This window comes from Oryza sativa, chromosome 5 (assembly GCF_034140825.1).
Source record: "Oryza sativa Japonica Group chromosome 5, ASM3414082v1".
Taxonomy (NCBI): domain Eukaryota; kingdom Viridiplantae; phylum Streptophyta; class Magnoliopsida; order Poales; family Poaceae; genus Oryza; species Oryza sativa.
In genome coordinates this window covers 17,899,959-17,917,209 of record NC_089039.1, presented here as the reverse complement: position 1 = coordinate 17,917,209, position 17,251 = coordinate 17,899,959, and the positions used below count along the sequence as shown (strand labels likewise).

Here is a 17,251-nt window from a genome sequence, read left to right as displayed (position 1 = left end):
ATATCATCAGAAAGGATGTAAATGTAAATGTAATGTGCAGTAAGACATGAATGCTAAGGAATTAGTACTATCATAGAGCCAGAACTTCAATGCACATATGAACATAAACTGAAGCAAATAAATGAGATGATTAACATACTCAAGCTAAAGACTCGTCCTCTCAGCTGCTATGAGGTGAAATTTGCCAACTTGAAGAAATAACAGAAAGAGAACCAGCAACAGATCTAATTCTAGCAAGCACAAAATCGTTTACTACTTGGCCGATTAGTGTGTACTATTAACAATTATAGACTGGATGCCTACCAAAATAATCTCAGTTGCACAGCATATTCATTGCAAATGGATACATAAAACTTTACTCAGCTCAGAACCTCAGAATGTGAAGTTCAAGAAGTCCTGTCCTGCTCATCATATAGTATAGTGAAGCTGCCAAAAAATTTGTTCAGGCTCCAAGGCAATCAGCACAAATCACAAAACAACAGATCACTCAACAGGATGGGCCACAGATTGGTCAGGGTTAATGCCTGCACTTAGAATTGCCGAGCACAGATTAACACAAATTTCTTCCTGCAGCCCAAATGTCAGTCATCATCCTTAACACAACTAGCCTAAATTCAGGGGCACATATCTGATGGAATTATACAGAATGCAATATGTATGAGATGACATGCCCAGTAAGCCTCCCGATGACAGGTGATGACCACGAACAAATTTCCCGCACGCACCATACATGCAAATCCAGTCACATAATGCGTTCAGCAGTTACATGAAAGGTTCAAAACCACCTGAAGACATACATAACCATGCAACTGATAGACTACAAAAAAGAGAATAGATAAGAGTTCAGGTTTCTCCAATTTCTTATGCATTGCAGCCATCGCCTGGGCAGCTCGATAGCATAGCATGAGGCAGTCGAGCTTACAACATGCTATCAGTTCTTGCAGGGAGCCTCCTGAAGAAGTTCAGAGGAACAGAGGGCATCTTGTGGCGGAACCTTGGGTGTCTCAAGGTGTACAGGCCTGCAAGGAAGACCACAACACGGAATGGAGTCACGTAGAGGACAATGGCAGCAACAAAGCAGAAGGTCACAAAGAGCGCCGTGGCTCTTGGGTCTCTCCAGCTTAGCAGGGACTGCAGCCTTTCTCCTTGTGTCGCGAGATCGCCGACTACGGTCTGTATCCTCCCAGCAACACTCCGTAGCCGGTCATAACGCATCCTCACAATGTCAGGCGGACGAGAAGTAGGGAATGTGTCAAACTCTTCATCAAGCTCATCAGGATGAGCACTCTCCGCATGTGAGAGGCGAGTGTCCATGTGAGGTGGCTGCCTTGGCCGCCAGCGGTAGTACCACACTCCAATCAGGAACAGGTAGAGGAAGATTGTTGGCAGTATCAGCTCAGGATACAAGACTAAAATCACAAAGAGAATGTGGATCAGTATGGTGGTCAGCGGATTTCTCCAATGGCAGATCTGATCAAACCACTTGGCCACCGCAATCAGAGGGCTTAGGACACCCATGATACGGAAAAAGTTTGCCTTGCTCTTCCGCATGCTCCACATATGAGAGTCAACATCCAGCATGTACTCCACAATTTCCTTCCGCAGTGGTGGTTCTGCACGGCTCAGCCTTGTTGATACAATGTTGGTGGCTTGGCGCCTTAGATTGTCTACCTGCATCACGGACAATGGGTGTACATAGTGCATCTTGGGCAGCAATGGTTGTGAATACAGATGCATCATGTTCAGCAGTGATGAGCATGTGAACCTGACAGCAAGCTGCACCTCCCCCATTTTCTTAACACCAGCAGGTGTCAGAACAATCAGAGGGTAAGCATGAGTATATACTCGATCAGTTTCTAGCGTAGAGAGGCGGATGCGGACCTTCCCAATTCTGGTATCCCGGGCACCGTTGGCTTTTTCCCCACCATTCAAGTGGCAATTGTCAAATACACCAATAGTGATCACAGTGCAGGGATCATACACCTCCCAAGTGTATTGTTCATTCCACTTGGGTGTGAAACTATCAATAATAGTCCTTGTCCGCACCCACTTCTGCCCATACTTAGCAACACAATAAGCATCAGTTGTTCCACGCCCATCCTTGGTCTTCATCGGCAACAGGCCCTGTGCTGTCAAGATACCCAACTCAAGAATGCCAATGCTGTGCTTCCATAACTGTTTAGCAGTTGGCCTCAAATCACTGCTGTAATGTGTTGACTCATCCAAGACATGATATCCACCTTCGAGGCATATTCTCAAGTGAATCCGGCTTGAAAATTTGGTCTCTTTCTTCTGCTCGCCATCCACAATTACATGCTTCTCAAGATTGTACCACTGGCTGTTCAGCAACTTGTGATCCAGCCTCCGAGGTACGTGCTGCAGAGAAATGATTGTCCTTCCAAGTACATCATCCTTCCCTGGGGCAATCCTATCTTCTACACTCAGAATCAGGTGTTCCTCGAATGGTTCAGCAGCAACAAACATTAAATCCTCATTCCACATTGGATTCAGCGTCCGGCTTGGTGATACCCGGGTTCTAAGAGCTTGGTTACCTAGCATGGCTTTGACATAAACATCAGGGAACCTGGTCCTGTCATTTGGTATAAGATCTTGTGCCTCAATGACATTGACTCTCAGATACCAAAGCTTTGGAGTAAGGTAAACTTTTGATCTAATACTTGCAAGTCCATCTCCTGGGATCGACGCTGCATCAGAGTGCCAAGCTTCAGGGAATGCTTCATCTGCTTGAGTACCCATCCAAACGGCCAACATCAACTCTCCCTTCACCTTGTGTCCATTCCGCTCTTCCAACCGATACCACTGTGGAGCCAATGGGCTGTCAGGTGGCACTCGTTTTGGGACCTCATTCAGGTCAAACAACACCCGCCCGATGAAGTCATCCTTGACAAAGTCCTTATCCTTGACAATGATCTCAACCACTGATGACTGAATGCGCTCCTTAGAAAAGGCAAAGACCTGGTTCCACTCAGGATTAGTCTTCTTCTCGAAATGCCGAGTTGTACCCTTATAATTCCCAAGCTTCACCTCAACATATGGGTCACAGCTTCCAGTGATGTCCTTGCTTGGAAGGTCCTTAGCTTTTACTACCCGGACATAAAGATACTGCATCTGCTCAACCAAGTCATAGGTGGTGGTGAGCTTGTCACCAGCAGCTCCACCACCAAGGTGAGGAGAAGTCTCCTTCAAGGAGTACTCCTCCGGACGGAACGGCCTCTGCATCATCTTGAACGAAATTCTTGAACCAACCAACTCCTACGCTCCTACTCAGCAATGAAAGAAAAAGATCCAACCAGCAGCAACTGGTGTGCTAGAATAACTGCAACATCATAAATAAGAACAAGTTTTAAAATGGCTGGTTGTCGGAAACAAAAATGATGAACGATATCAAAATGAACAGGAAGAACCTGGCACCTTCGAATTAACAAGTCATCAGGTAATAAGGTTTCTCTCAACAGAGCACCTCACAAGCATTTTCTTCATCTCGAACCATCCCAGTATCTCCACATCATCAATCATGGGAACACCACACCTGGAGCAATCATGGACAAACCAGGTAAATCTCGCGCATTTACTAGCTCAAAGTAACAAAGGACGGTTGCCGTTCCCCACTGAGGGAAGTAAATCACTAAACCAAGAGGTGAAAAATGAGTTCTTGCACTGCAAAGTAGGCGACTTTAAAGAATAATAATAATCTCGAAAGGACAGAGAAGCATTAACATTTCCAGCGCAGGCGGCAAGAACAAGCATGTTCTCCCTATTGACCATGCTCCAATATAGTAATAGAAAACTCAAGACAACATATATACCCCCCATCTACATCTGGAGAGGGAGACCAAACCAAATGCAAAAACATTCGTCCAGGGATTCACCTGCCATCAACGCCCGAACGTCGTCCCCGTCGACATCCAGCCCATTCCGACCGGTGTCACGCCGGAGATCTAGCAACCGCCGCCGCCGCCGCCGCCGCCGAGCAAGAAACGCTGCTCAAGCCTGCCATTGCCGGTGCACAAGAGGTGAGCAACCACAAACAACTCGAAAAAACACACAAGAGAGAGCAGAAAAAAGATCAGATCTGAACCCGGCAAGAAAACCAGGAATCGAGCAAAAAAATCCCCCCACCCCAACCATTCGCAAGAAACCAGCAGCTACATATGCGCGCACACAGCAAGCTCGTCGCTTTACCCCCTTTTCGCAAGCACACTTTCACTTTCGCAAAAGCAAAAGAAAAACATCCACGCACGCACGGACTCACACCCCACCAAAGATAAAAGCACGAACCGAACCAAGACCTCTCAAGAACCCTCAAGAAACCGTCACGCAACCGCCGCCGCGCTTCCCGTTCCCGAATCTCTACCGGGCAAGACCGAAACCACAGATCGGGGAAAACCAAAGAGGCGGAAATGGCACCGGCATTACACGGAAAGCGGCCAAGAAAAAAGCAGGGATGGATGGAAAGAACGGGAACAAAGATATACCAAAAGATTCGAGCGGGCTCACCACGCGATCTCTCCCGAGGGTTCGAGGAGGAGGAACAAAAACCGGAAGCTTCGGCGGCGAGTGGGGAGGGGAGGGGAGGGGACGAAGAGGGGAGGCGAGATTTTTCGATTTTCCGCAGGGTTTTTCTCGCGAGCAAAAACAAACGCTGTGGAGAGAGAGAGAGAGTGGAGCGGGGAGAGGCGAAGCGGCGCTCGAAGCGTGCGTCGTGGTGGAGGTGGTGGTGGGGTGGCCGGTGGCCTTCTTTTTTCGAAATGCGAAGGGGGTGGCGGTTTTGCGTGTTGCACCCTGGGTTTTGGGGATTTGGCAGTTTAGGGCAGGTGGTAAGGGGTGGATGGGGTTTTTTTGCGTTTTGGACCCTACTATGGGGTTTTGGGGATTTGAGGGTGGTGGAGAGTGGAGACAGGAGTGTTGATGGAACATTGTGGGGGTTGGAGTTCGTGCCAACTCTATCTGCATTGTCTTCTTCCTTCCTCTCCCAGCTGCCGGTCAAGTCTTCTTTATAAATGGAAAATACTACTGCTCCCGAGTCGCAAACTACTCTTCCCCATCCATTTTGATCGTCTCATAAGATTTGTAGGTCTTCTCAAAATAATTATTATCTATAAGAATTTCGTTTGTTTGTGTAAACAGTAATATGATGATTGAATGTGTTGCATGTAATTAATTTTTATTGGTGTATAATTTCTATTGGTGTAATGATAAACAATATTTAAAACATGAGCAATTCACCGGACACAAAGCGATAGAACACGTTAACTGATGAGAATTAATTTGAGAATGATGAATGGTTCGGTGTCCTTGGATTTATGCTTTTTCTTAGGAGATGATCAAAATGGGATGGAGATAGTACCAAATTAATAGTAATCCCTTCGTCTAGGATTATAGAGTTATAGTACCACTACATTCAAAAATTATGAGACACAACATGGTACTACTACAAATCTTGGCATGTTTATTTTTTCAGATTTGTAGTAATATGATTTCTCGTATAAGATTAAATTATTATGAGACAGAATGAGTAGTACTTTCATATATTTAAAAATGTATTTTTCTCAAAATAAATTATTCTACCATACTGTTTAAATTGATGTAAAATTTATTTCTCAAATATTTTATTTATCTTTATAATTAAGTAGTTAACCCATAGCAATAATCTATTAACAATCTAATATGCTCAAATTCCTAATGGGTCCTTGGTATTTATAAATAAAAGTTCTAGTACATTTAGAGAAAAAAATAGTACTACAAGTTGAGGTTAGATTTTATTTTCCTTCTTCCTTCATTAATGATAGTTAGTACGATAGCAGTACTATATGTTGACCAGGGTTTCTTGGTACTCTGTTGTGATCATGGGCCTGAGTAAAAATAGTATAAAATATATTTACGTGCGGCTTATTTAGTCTGGTGTTTGAATCTCCTAAAAATTAAGTATTAAGTGTTTCACGTAAAACGATGTAACAATAACGTGTGATTAATTGAGTTTTAATTATTATAAATTTGAAAAATAGATTAATCTTATTTTTTTAGAACAACTTTCATATAGAAAGTTTTTAGACGAAACGCACCGTTTAGCAACTTGAAAAACGTGCAACTTTTATCCCAAAGTTTATCTAATTTTTGTTGGAGAAAAGAACAAGGCCATAGTTTGGTGTATTTTGGTTTTGATTTTATACACGACGTTGTAAGGTAATTTTTTTCCATTGAAATGGTAAGGCATGGATTATTAAAGACATCGTGCACAATTACTAAAATTGATTTATAATAAACAGTGATCAATAAAGTTGGAATGTATTTCTAACAAATGTTTGCCAAGTTTGTAAATATAATTCTGAAAACGTAATCGTTTGCATGTTTGGAAAATCAATATTTTTATGTGTGAAATAATTTATAATTAGCCAAAAAATGATAATCGTAGAGTAATGTAAGGTAAATCAGTGACAGAGCGGTACATCTACATGACTGCATTGTTCTTACAGTTCCCGTGCTTGCAACCACCATTGACAAGTGAACTTGGGTTGTATTTAGTTCCTTCCAAAGTTGGAAGAGTTGGAAGTTTGAGTTAAAATTAGTACGATGTGACTGAAAAGTTGTGCGTGTATGACAGGTTGATGTGATGGAAAAAGTTGGAAGTTTGGATCCAAACACAGCCTTAGAGTTGGGGTTGGTGTACAATAGTACATTCAAACAGGTTGGTGGTGCGCCCCTTGTATGAAAACCGGAGGTGGTACAAATTATTCCCTCCGTTTTAGGTTATAAGATGTTTTGACTTTGGTTAAAGTCAAACTGTTCTAAGTTTAATTGAGTTTATCGACAAATATATTAATATTTATAATACTAAATTAGTTTGATCAAATTAATAATTGAATATATTTTCATAATAAATTTGTCTTGGGTTAAAAATGTTACTACTTTTCTCTACAAACTTGATCAAAATTAAATCAGTTTGACTTTGACCAAAGTCTAAACGTCTTATAACCTGAAACGGAGGGAGTATATTAGGCCATCACCAATGCGTAGCCCCAGGTCGTCCCCTTGGCCCCCTCTGCCCGTCGCCGTTTGCTTTTATCGTCGGTGCTGTTCCCCCACAATGGAACGTGTCCCTCGCTCACTTTTGGCAGGGGAACGCAACCGAGGGGACGCGTTGGGCGCGAGCGTCACCTATGGACACCGTTTCCACCGAAAAATTTCCCCTTCCACCCCTCATGGCCACCGGCGACGGGAGAGAGAGGCCAGCGGCAGCGACGAGGTACAGAGGTGCGAGTCGGCGGTGAGAGGGGGCGAGAGGGAGACCTGCGCGACCTCCTCCGTCGGCGTCATGACCTCCTCCTCGATGCGGTGCTGCTGGCACCGCTCCACCCCGATCTGGCCGCGAGGGGGCCAGATCCGCGCACGATGGCATCGGATATGCCGCCTCTGGTCGTCGGCGGCGCCGGAACCGAGGTCGGCGACGGCGGTGGGGTGAGGTCGGGGCGAGGCCGGCGCGAGGCGGCGACGAGTGGGGGTTTTGCCGCCTCTGGCTGGCGACGGCGTCGGCCTGGGTTGTGAGCCCGACCCGGTGACCACCGCGCGATGGAGACGACCCCGCCGGCGCCGCTTGCCATCGGCCACCACGAGGGAGAGAGAGGCGACAACGAGAGAGGGAGAAAGAGGCGGCGAAGAGAGAGAGGATCCGGCGCCGGCGAGGTGGAAGGGGAGGACGGAGGAAAAGGATCGGCAGGGGAGAGCGGAGGAAACGGAGCGGCTGGGGAGAGGGCGGAGGAAAAATCGGCGAAGGGGAGAAGGGCAGAGAAAGAGACGCAAAGCGGAGAAGGGGCAGAGGAAGAGACGCGTGAGATAGGAGTGGCTGTAGGGAGGGGTATTTTCGAATTTTTTCAGTGCCGAGACACCCATTGTAGGCTTGAGTATCTTCATATAGTCCCCTTATATTTTGAGGAGCCTATTTAGGGTGTCCTCCATTGTAAGGGGTGTTTCTCAGAGAGTGCCTAGTTAGTGAGGAGTGTCCCTATATGCCCTTGCAGCACAATTTAACGCGTTGACGGGAGAAAAAAAAGGAGGAGAAAACAAAGAAACAAACAAAGGATGCAAGAGAAAAAGAAATTTCCCAGGAAAGCATGTGCAACGACAAGGAAAAAGGGGTGCAAGAGTACAATAGGGGTGGGTTAGAATTTGGAGATGTCTTAAAAGCAGTCCTAAAAAACAGTATACAGTACCGAAGAAATAGGCAAAAGCTGAGGGTGTTATCTGCAAAAGCGGGTGTGCACTTTGGGCGGCCCACCGAGCGTGAGTAGCGACGACACGCTGTCCGCGGTCGCAGACAGGGTGGGACCACGGCGCCACGCTTTGCATATTCCTCCGCCTCGGTGGTGGTGGTGGGTAGTAGTATGGGATTATTCGCGTGCGCTTTCCTTTTTTTTTTTTACTTGGGCGGGCGGGCGGGGCTGCTACAGGGAATCGCTTCCACTTCTCCTTTTCTCGATCGGCGTGCGGGCAGAGACAGACAGCGGACGGGTGAAGAGGACCCCACGTGGAGGGCGATCCAGCTGCTGTGGGTTGGACTCCGGTCGGTCGGGGGTAGTCTCCTCGACCTCGATCGGTGCGTGGACCGGGGTCGACGAGACGACGACCCAGCGACACACATCCCATCCACGCACGCATCCCGCCGGTGGACGTCGCCGCCGCAGCTTCCGCCGAGCCGGGCCGTCTCGGGGCGGGCGCCACCGGCGTCGGCGTACGGGGCTGTTTGGTTCTTAACATTGCCATAACTCACTTTAGGCAATGTTAGGCAAGTGTGGCTTGCCATACTTTTTTGGCCTACAAATTATAAGCCACACTTGTGACAAAGTTAGACAAAGAATTGAGTCTATAATATGTGGGGTAAGATGGTAAGAAAGTGTGGCTTGCCATAACTATAGCAATGAACCAAACACAAAACTAAGAAGGTGTGGCAGCCTAAAATGTGATGTGGCAAGTTGAAACATTGAACCAAACAGCCCCTACGTGCTGCGTGCTGTGCGGGAACGACCTAGCACGCTCGTTCAAGGGACAAGGGACACGCCACAGAGACATCCGAGGTGGTTATTCTTCGAGCTCATCGGTTGGCCCAATAAGCCTAATAGGTTAAAAGCAAAAGCTATAATTTGAATTCTTAAAATTGAATTTGGAAATGGTTTTAACATATTTTCAATGTAATTTTATTTTAACATTGGTTTTTAAGTCGCTATGAACGAGTTTATAAAAAAATTTCCTATATATTAACTTTTATTTCTTAAAAAGCCGTTTTGTCTTATTAGGGAATATAGGTAACCAATGAGGCTCTTATTAAGGATTCGTTGCTATGTTTTTTTGACGGTTTTACATCGTGTTAATGTAATTTTTTTGAGAAAAATCTACACCACGGCATCCCGTATTGTTAAGAGAACAAAAGATAGATAATAAAGTGGATCACCAAACTCTTCGTCGCTTTGTCTTTCTCATGCCATAAGATCGTTTCGTCTTCTTCAAGCCACGCAAAGGATGTAGTTCATCCGGTTTTCCCCCACTACTTCAAACACCACCCTTCTCCTCCTCCTCCCACCTTACCCATCATCACGCGACGACCCAATCTCTATCTTCCTCCCCCTTCCTCAACTCCTCAAGCGTCGTCTTCCTCCTTCCTCCCTCTTTATCCATCCCTACACCACATCTAGAGGCCGGCGAGTTTATTGGGAGCTGTTGGAATCACAGTAGTCGGTGAGGAGGGAGGCGACGATGAGGTCGGTAAAGAGGAAGGAAAAGAAGGGTGCAAGTCCGAGTACAACGAGGTTCGCGGCACCTGCGAGGATGTGTCGGTCTTGGCATTGAGAGCAATTTAGGAGTTGGCAAAGCAGACGAGGGGTGATTGCAAAGTGCTTCATGGGGCTTTGAGGTTGTTACGCAGGCATCGCTTGAAGCCATCGTGCTTCTCGCTAAGTCGCTAGCTCGTTGATGTAGCTTGCAGATATGCAATGGGCGCTTCATCCTCAACTGATACACATAGGCTTGGTACAAGATGCTAGGTACCAAGGCATAGGGAAGAGGCAAGCGCAACCATTGTCTGGTTCTCGACGAGCCACCAACCGTTAGCAACTCCTCTCCACTTCTCCCTTTGTCTCCTCTACACGCTCCCTAACTCCACCCCTACTATTGAGGTACCAAGCACTAGTACTCCAAACTTAGGTACTAGGTATCAAAGCAGAGGGAAGGGGAGAGCGTCGTCGCCACCTGGTCAGGCAATGAGTCACCTGCCGTTGTCTCCTCCTATCCTCTTCTTCCTTCCTCTTCTCTACGCGCTCCCTCTTCCCCTACCATTATTGTGGCCGATGGGGCAAAACACGATGAGTGTTGCTGCTTCGCTTGCACACAAGCAGGAAAGTAGGGGGCTGCACTGCTTTGCTTGTTTTGCGTGTAGAAACTCTAAGTACGTTTGGTGCGACATGTGGGATTAGATTTATTAAGTTGTCCCGTTTCAACTGCATCATGTGCTCTAGCATCTCTCAAAATTTTTCTATATACAAATTACTTTAAAATATTAAATAAATATTAAATAAATATTTTTAAATTTATAATAATTAAAACTTAATTAATTATGTGCTAATAATTTACTTGTTTTTTATGACTTAACCTAATCTTCATCTTTATTAGATGAAGAGCACCACCTAGCTTCTCTGGATTCTGGAAAGTATGCACCCGTGGCCAGGGCGCCGAGCTGGTAGCCCAGAACCAGAAATGTGATTCCAATGCCTTTTTTTTTCTTAAAAAAAACGATGGTTTTCTTTTGGAAATCAATTTGTGCCATACCAATTGTTTGGCTGCTTCGACAGTAATTTTCAGTGATTTTTTTTATTTGTATTGAAGTCAAACCTTTGGCAATTTTATCCATCTACCGATCCAAATCTTTGTTGGCGGTCAAAATTTGGCTATGTAACAAATGAGAGAGGCAAAATTTTGTTGTATAACATTACGGTTTTAGCTATGAACACTGCCGAAATCAATCATTTAAAATAAAAATAACATTGTCAAAATCTGTATATTTGCTATTAGAAATACCCATACTGTTATACTCACTCTGTCTTAAAATAAGTTAATTTTTACAACATCCCATACATACCAATAAAATAAGAACAAGTACCCTCACTTTATCAAACCTAATGCAATTATTTAGCACTTCATCTACTCCTAATACATTTATCATACTTTTATAAACTCTGATGTAGTGATTAAAAAATAAACTTATTTTAGGACAAACAAAAGGGGCTAAAAATAATCTCATTTTAAGGCGGAAGGAATACTATGGCTCGATGAAGAAATATACAACGAGTGAAAGGTCAGAAATGTTCCCTCGCCCATTTCTTTATTTCATACCTAACAAATGAAACCAAGTTTGCTTTTAAAATTTTATATGGTTGTCTAACCGATCTTCCCTTTGTGCAAGATTTTTTAAAGACGAATTGTGCTTAAGAAAACATTCATCAAACACAATTCATTGAAAAGTACCTTAATCTTTGATTCCCAACTCTCCCGTTACCGGCGCGGAGCTACAGTGATCAGGGAGGGTTCACAAGCACCCATGTCCAAAAATCATTTTACCTTATAGGTACCATTCACCCCCCCCCCCTCAACTCAACCAAGTGTACCCCCAACAGGCCACCATACAGAGCAAGAAGGTAAAAGATGCGTTCATGCTTGCAGCTTATAAGTATTCTCGGGTAGTCAGCTGACGAGTTGCTTCCTTTCCAAATTGTTTTTTAGGATCATCCTGATTTACTGTAAGCAAACCGAACAATGTTGCTTGATAGGGAGTCGATTGGATGATTATTGGTTGTTTTTTTTCTCTAAATTTAGGGTTGAGTTCCAATTTGTTATCATTTGCCTCTTTTGTGTTTTAGACAATGAGTGTGGATTGAGGTAGTTCTCTAATTTGGGTATGTTTTTTGTTGTGATTTTAGTCTTACTTTTTTTTACTACAGTTCACTAATTTTTATATTAACATTGGGGTTCTCTATTTTGGTAAACACATTATCGCTACATTTTCTTTTACCTATTTTTGTGTATTGAATGTTTACTATGATGTTACTTAATGTAAACACGTATAAGGTTACACTTGTGGTATAGTAGTGCACCTCCTATATTTTGCTCTAGCTCCACCACTGCCCGTTACGACAGGCGTTAAGCTGTTGGTTAGGTACAAGGCACCACAGCGATGCAATACTGATCAAGAATTCAAGATGAGCCTAGTGTGCTGTGTGCAGAGTATTTGTTTGCAGCTATATTGAGGTGTCAATCAATCTTCTAAAAAGCTTAGCCGCAAAAGTTATTTGAGTGGTTGTTTATCCACCTTCTAGCACTTTTACGATCTAATTAGCAGTCAATGGGTAACTGAATTTGGACCTTGGTGAATCATTCTCGACCATCCCAAACTAAAAATGGAATGAAATGTTACAATGTTGGATCTTATCTAGTACTATTTCACTAGGATTAACGGATAAGCCGAGAACATATCTTCCCACAAAGTTACGCAAGGTTAGAAACTGTGAACTGATCTGGAAAAGTTTCCAGCCCACTGAAGTTTATCAAATCTTAGTAAATATAAAAAAAAATGGCAAATCAAGCTTGGAATCTGCTTCCTTCTCGAAGCAAAAGCATTGGCTCTGCTCCAACGAGCCCGGATTACGTGGCCGGCCGATTGATGCAGTTGCCACTAACGCGAGGAATTTTTCGCTTCATCACTAAACAATTACTAGATAATAATACACTACTCAACATATTCTAATTACCGCTATATATATACGCGATCATGGCGCGTTCAAGGTCGAGCAGCTTCGATATCGACGGAAGCCAAAGCCGGCCACCGGCCATGGCGATGGCGTGCAGGACGCTGGAGCTGACGCTGCTGTCCGCGAGCGACCTGAGGGGCGTCAACCTCGTCTCCAAGATGGAGGTCTACGCGGTGGTCTACCTCGCCGGCGACCCGCGCGCGCGCCAGCGCGTCGCCACGGACCGCGCCGGCGGCCGCAACCCGTCGTGGAAGGGGAAGGACGCCACCGTCCGCCTCGCCGTCCCGGCGTCGGGCGCCGGGAGCGGCGCGGTCCGCGTGCTCCTCCGCGCGGAGCGCGCCGGGCTCGGCGGCGACCGCGACGTCGGGGAGGTGTTCGTCCCGCTCCCGGACGTCCTCGCCGGCTCCGGGGACGGGCCCACCGCCGCCGCGGTGGCGTCCTACCCGGTCCGCAAGGTCGGCTCGAGCAGGACCACCCACGGCGTGCTCAACCTCTCCTACAAGCTCGGCGGCGTCGTCCACCCTGACCCCGCCGCGGCCGCCGCCGCCGCCTGCAGCTGCAAGCCCGCCGCGCCGGCAGCAGGTGGCTCGACGATGGCGTACCTGGCGGCGGCAGCGGCGGCGTACAGGGCTGCGCCGCCGCCGCAGCCGCCGCTGTACGGCTACCGCCAGCTGCCGCCGATACCGCAGCCGGTGCCGCCTATGGGCGCGGTGGAGGGCGGCGGCGTGCGCGCCGGCCGGTGAAGCAGCCACGGGCAAAAATGGAGTCTTGCAGAATATGAATGCTAAACTATATTCTGTCTTAAATAAATATATAAATATGTGAACATATATGCGAATGAATCTGATCATCTGAAGGCGAGCAAAAAAAGTAAAATTATGAAATTGAAGCTTGCAAATCGCAATGGTGTTTAGCTGTTTATGAACCGTGGAAATGCAAGCTATATACTCAAGTCTTATTGAAACCTACATTTTATTTTCATGTTCAAATTGATTTTTGCTTGGCTTTTTTTTTTTGAAAACTTGGTGAAATGAAAGCCTCAAACATGTGGACACCTTCAACATTAAAGCGTAGCGTAGACTTGATATTTTGATGGCTGAAGGACGGTCTAATACAGTGAGACGGAAAGCTGCCTGTTAAATGGAAGTTTGTTATGACATTAATATAGAACATCAAATCATCGAAAATTTGAACCAGAAATTCTTTTGAAAGTTGAAACACAACCTGAAAATCTTGCAAACATGAATTCTGAATCCTACAAATTTAGTTTGTTTTGCAGTATTCAGACTTCTGAATTCTGAATCATGGAAGTTTCTCATGTCAATAAAAGCTTTAACGGCCGCTTTGAATCATAGGAATGAAAAAACGGAGGAATAGGAAAAACATTGGATTATGATAGGAATGTAGCTAAAACAGAGGATTGCAAAACACATGAAAAACATATGAATGACCGTTTGATTGGACCACAGGAAAAACACACAGGAATTTGAGGAGAGATAAAACTCAAAAGATTTCTTCCATGAGGTTCTACCTCTGGTTAAAATTCCTTCAAAACTTGTATGGGAAGAGATATTCCATAGGAATTTCATAGGATTACATAGGGTTCATTCCTTTGATTCAAAGAGATTTGTAGGAAAAATTCCTATAGGAATGAAATCCTCTAAAATTCCTATGAATTTCCTTTGAATCAAAGGGGCCTTATTTAACTAAATTGTTTTCCTTTTTTTACCCACCGACTTACTATCAAATAAAGTATCTTCCGATCATATGAGATGTTCCGTTTGATTCTCTTCATCTTACTTCACACAAATTTGTATGATTTGGACAAAATTATTGCGAGTGAGCTACAAATGATCAAATCAGTGCAATATAGCTTGACTCTTCCCATTTTATTTTATATGGAGTTGTATAATTGGAAAAAAATATCTCTAGAAGTGAGCTACACATATCGGATCATTTCAGTATACATTGTTTCCATTGTTCAAGTGAGATGTAATATGGTCTTCTCCAATATCTCAACTATCTTATTCAGAGAAGGAACTGTCTGATCTGTCCAAATGGGTTCACACCCTTTGAAGAGCAAATATGTACTAAAATATTGGAAAGATATCACAACATCTAACAACATCTATGGTATTATCTTCCTGGTTGATTGCGTCTCCTTTACAAATATATATAGAAGTATAAAGCATTGGTTGCACTCATGAAATAGAGCAGGAAAAGAGTCTTAAGTATAAAACAGAGTTGCATGCTAGCTTCACACTAGCATGCGGCAAAGACATGTAGCATGCATGTTTACTACTACCTACTAGCCGCTGGCTCATTCATCGTGAAGGGTAATGACTTGGTTCTAAAGTAAAGAATTATGCATAATAAATTATGCCATCATATTGGAAAGATATAAAACAAAACTATCGGTACTTTTTCATGAGAATGGTGAAATATTCTGGTCGGTGGTTTAGATTTTAGAAGATCTGTCTATATGCGTAGGCGCCTTTGTTATGTACAGAAAATGTCTCCGTTCTGAATGCTGCAAAACTTTGCTTTGCTTTCAATCCTACATTGACTCAAAGTTTTTGTCTATGGAATTTCTTAACAACAAACCTGTTAAAATTAATCTGGTATTTTTCTGCTAATCCCATTTTTTAATGAAGAAATCTTCTATGAAAACTTTAACATGAGTAATAACAATCTGGTATAATTTTCTATTCTTAAATACTTATTCAACATAAAGGCAAGGGCTCATGAAGAATTCATAATACATGCTGGATTTTTTACATTTAGCTCTTTTTACAAAACATATTTTACAAATAGATTAAAAAACATTAAAAAAATGGACATCTAACTCGATCGGCGCCAATGTCTCTAACGCATATATGTATATCAGCAAAATTGTGTGTGTCTATATGAATGTATGTACATCACTTCTAACCCAGTAGCCAACTATCTCAAATCCCCTAACTCTATCCCACTAAACATTAGGGACACAACACTTGTTATTGTTAAGTGGCTAGTCTTAAAATCATGCATCTGCGTTAATGTGACATCCCGGCCCAGGGCTTAATAGAATTAATAGAATACTCATATCAACAAATTCTAACTTTTTTTCCGGAAGCCGATCTCGAAAGAACTCTGAGGTTAAGTATGCTTGACTTGGAGCAATTTCGAGATAGGTGACCGACCTAGAAATTCTTCCCAGGTGCACACGAGTGAAGACAAAGTGTTCTTTCCTTGGACAAAGTGTGCAGAAAAGACTTGTGTTGGAGCAATGGGTGACCGACGGGAAGCAACGACTGGGAAGCAATTTCTTTCCCGGGACAAAGTGTGCAGAAAAAAAATTCTTTCCCAAGTGCGCAATTTTGGGATGGGTGACCTTCCGGGTGCGCAATTTCGGGATGGGTGACCGACCTGGAAATTCTTCCCGGGTGCACACGTCCCGAGACAAAGTGTGCAGAAAAATTTCTTTCCCGGATGCGCAATTTTGGGATGGGTGACCTCCTGGGTGCGCAATTTCAGGATTAGGGATGACAATGGATCGGGTCGGGCACGGTTAGAGCGAAACCATGCTCGGCCCGAGACCCATGTGCCCACGCCCGACCCATGCCCACAAAGCCAATCGGGCCCGACCCATGCCCACAAAGCCAATCGGGCAAATCCCCGTACCTGTGCCCATGCTCGTCGGGCACGGGCATGCCCGACGGGTGCCCACTGGGCATGCCTGCCATCCGCCACCGCGCCGCCGCCCGCGCGCAGCCGCGTCACCGGTCGCCGCCCCCACCGCCGTGTCGCCGCCTGCTACCCGCGTGCAGCCCCGTCGCCGGCCACCACCCACACCGCCGTGTCGCGGGCCGCCGCCCCACGCTCGTGTGCCACCTACCGCGAAACTGCAGTCGCCCACGCTCGTGCGCCACCAGCCACACGCTAGCCGCCGCCGCTGCGCTCAAGCACCGCCGCGTCTCCACTCGCCAGCCACTGTCCCGCCGCCTACCGCGTCGCCACTCGCCAGCCACTGTCCCGCCGCCTACCGCGTCGCCACTCGCCAGCCACTGTCCCGCCGCCTGCCGCGTCGCCACTCACCAGCCACCGTCCTACCGCCAGCCGCGTCGCCAGCCACCGCGTCGCCCACCCCCGCCACGCCGCCAGCCACCGCGTCGCTAGCCACCGCCGAGTCGCGCCGCCAGCCACCTTTCCCGTGGGCCGCCGCTGGTAGAAGATTGAAAGGTGGTAGTGGGGAGATAAGGCTAGGGTTTCATTGAGTAAGTATATACTCCCTCCATTCCAAAATATAAGACATAACCACCCTTGACCCAAAGACCAAGAAACAATTATTATCACCTCTTTGTTTGAATCAATCCAATTAATACAATACATGCACCCAATAGAATTAAATATCTTGTGAGTGTATGATTTAAAAAATAATAATTTAGGAGAGAAGAGATGCT

General features: G+C 45.3%; 2 protein-coding genes across 8 annotated transcripts; one reads left to right on the top strand and one right to left on the bottom strand.

Annotated features, from left to right (window-relative positions):
- Window positions 1-341: 341 nt before the first annotated feature.
- LOC4338582 (FT-interacting protein 1) lies at window positions 342-4,734 on the bottom strand. Of its 7 annotated transcripts, none has more exons than NM_001420455.1 (4): window positions 4,497-4,734; window positions 3,891-4,011; window positions 3,433-3,550; window positions 342-3,337 (listed from the first exon to the last, which is right to left on the bottom strand). In NM_001420455.1, the coding sequence occupies exon 4, from the start codon at window positions 3,241-3,243 to the stop codon at window positions 919-921; it is 2,325 nt and encodes a 774-aa protein (NP_001407384.1). In that variant the 5' UTR covers window positions 3,244-3,337; window positions 3,433-3,550; window positions 3,891-4,011; window positions 4,497-4,734; the 3' UTR covers window positions 342-918. The 7 variants fall into 7 exon arrangements, with proteins under 7 accessions (NP_001407384.1, NP_001407383.1, NP_001407386.1 ...); NM_001420454.1 differs by having other exon boundaries at window positions 4,519-4,665; NM_001420457.1 differs by lacking the exon at window positions 4,497-4,734 and adding an exon at window positions 4,300-4,459.
- Window positions 4,735-12,412: 7,678 nt separating this feature from the next.
- Window positions 12,413-13,798, top strand: LOC4338581 (protein SRC2). The gene has a single exon (XM_015783474.3). The coding sequence runs from the start codon at window positions 12,830-12,832 to the stop codon at window positions 13,550-13,552; it is 723 nt and encodes a 240-aa protein (XP_015638960.1). The 5' UTR covers window positions 12,413-12,829; the 3' UTR covers window positions 13,553-13,798.
- The last annotated feature ends 3,453 nt before the right edge of the window (window positions 13,799-17,251 follow it).

Excerpts from the sequence above, each read along its gene's own strand:
- LOC4338582 (NM_001420455.1), bottom strand. The coding sequence starts at position 3,243 with ATGATGCAGAGGCCGTTCCGTCCGGAGGAGTACTCCTTGAAGGAGACT.
- LOC4338581 (XM_015783474.3), top strand. The coding sequence starts at position 12,830 with ATGGCGCGTTCAAGGTCGAGCAGCTTCGATATCGACGGAAGCCAAAGC.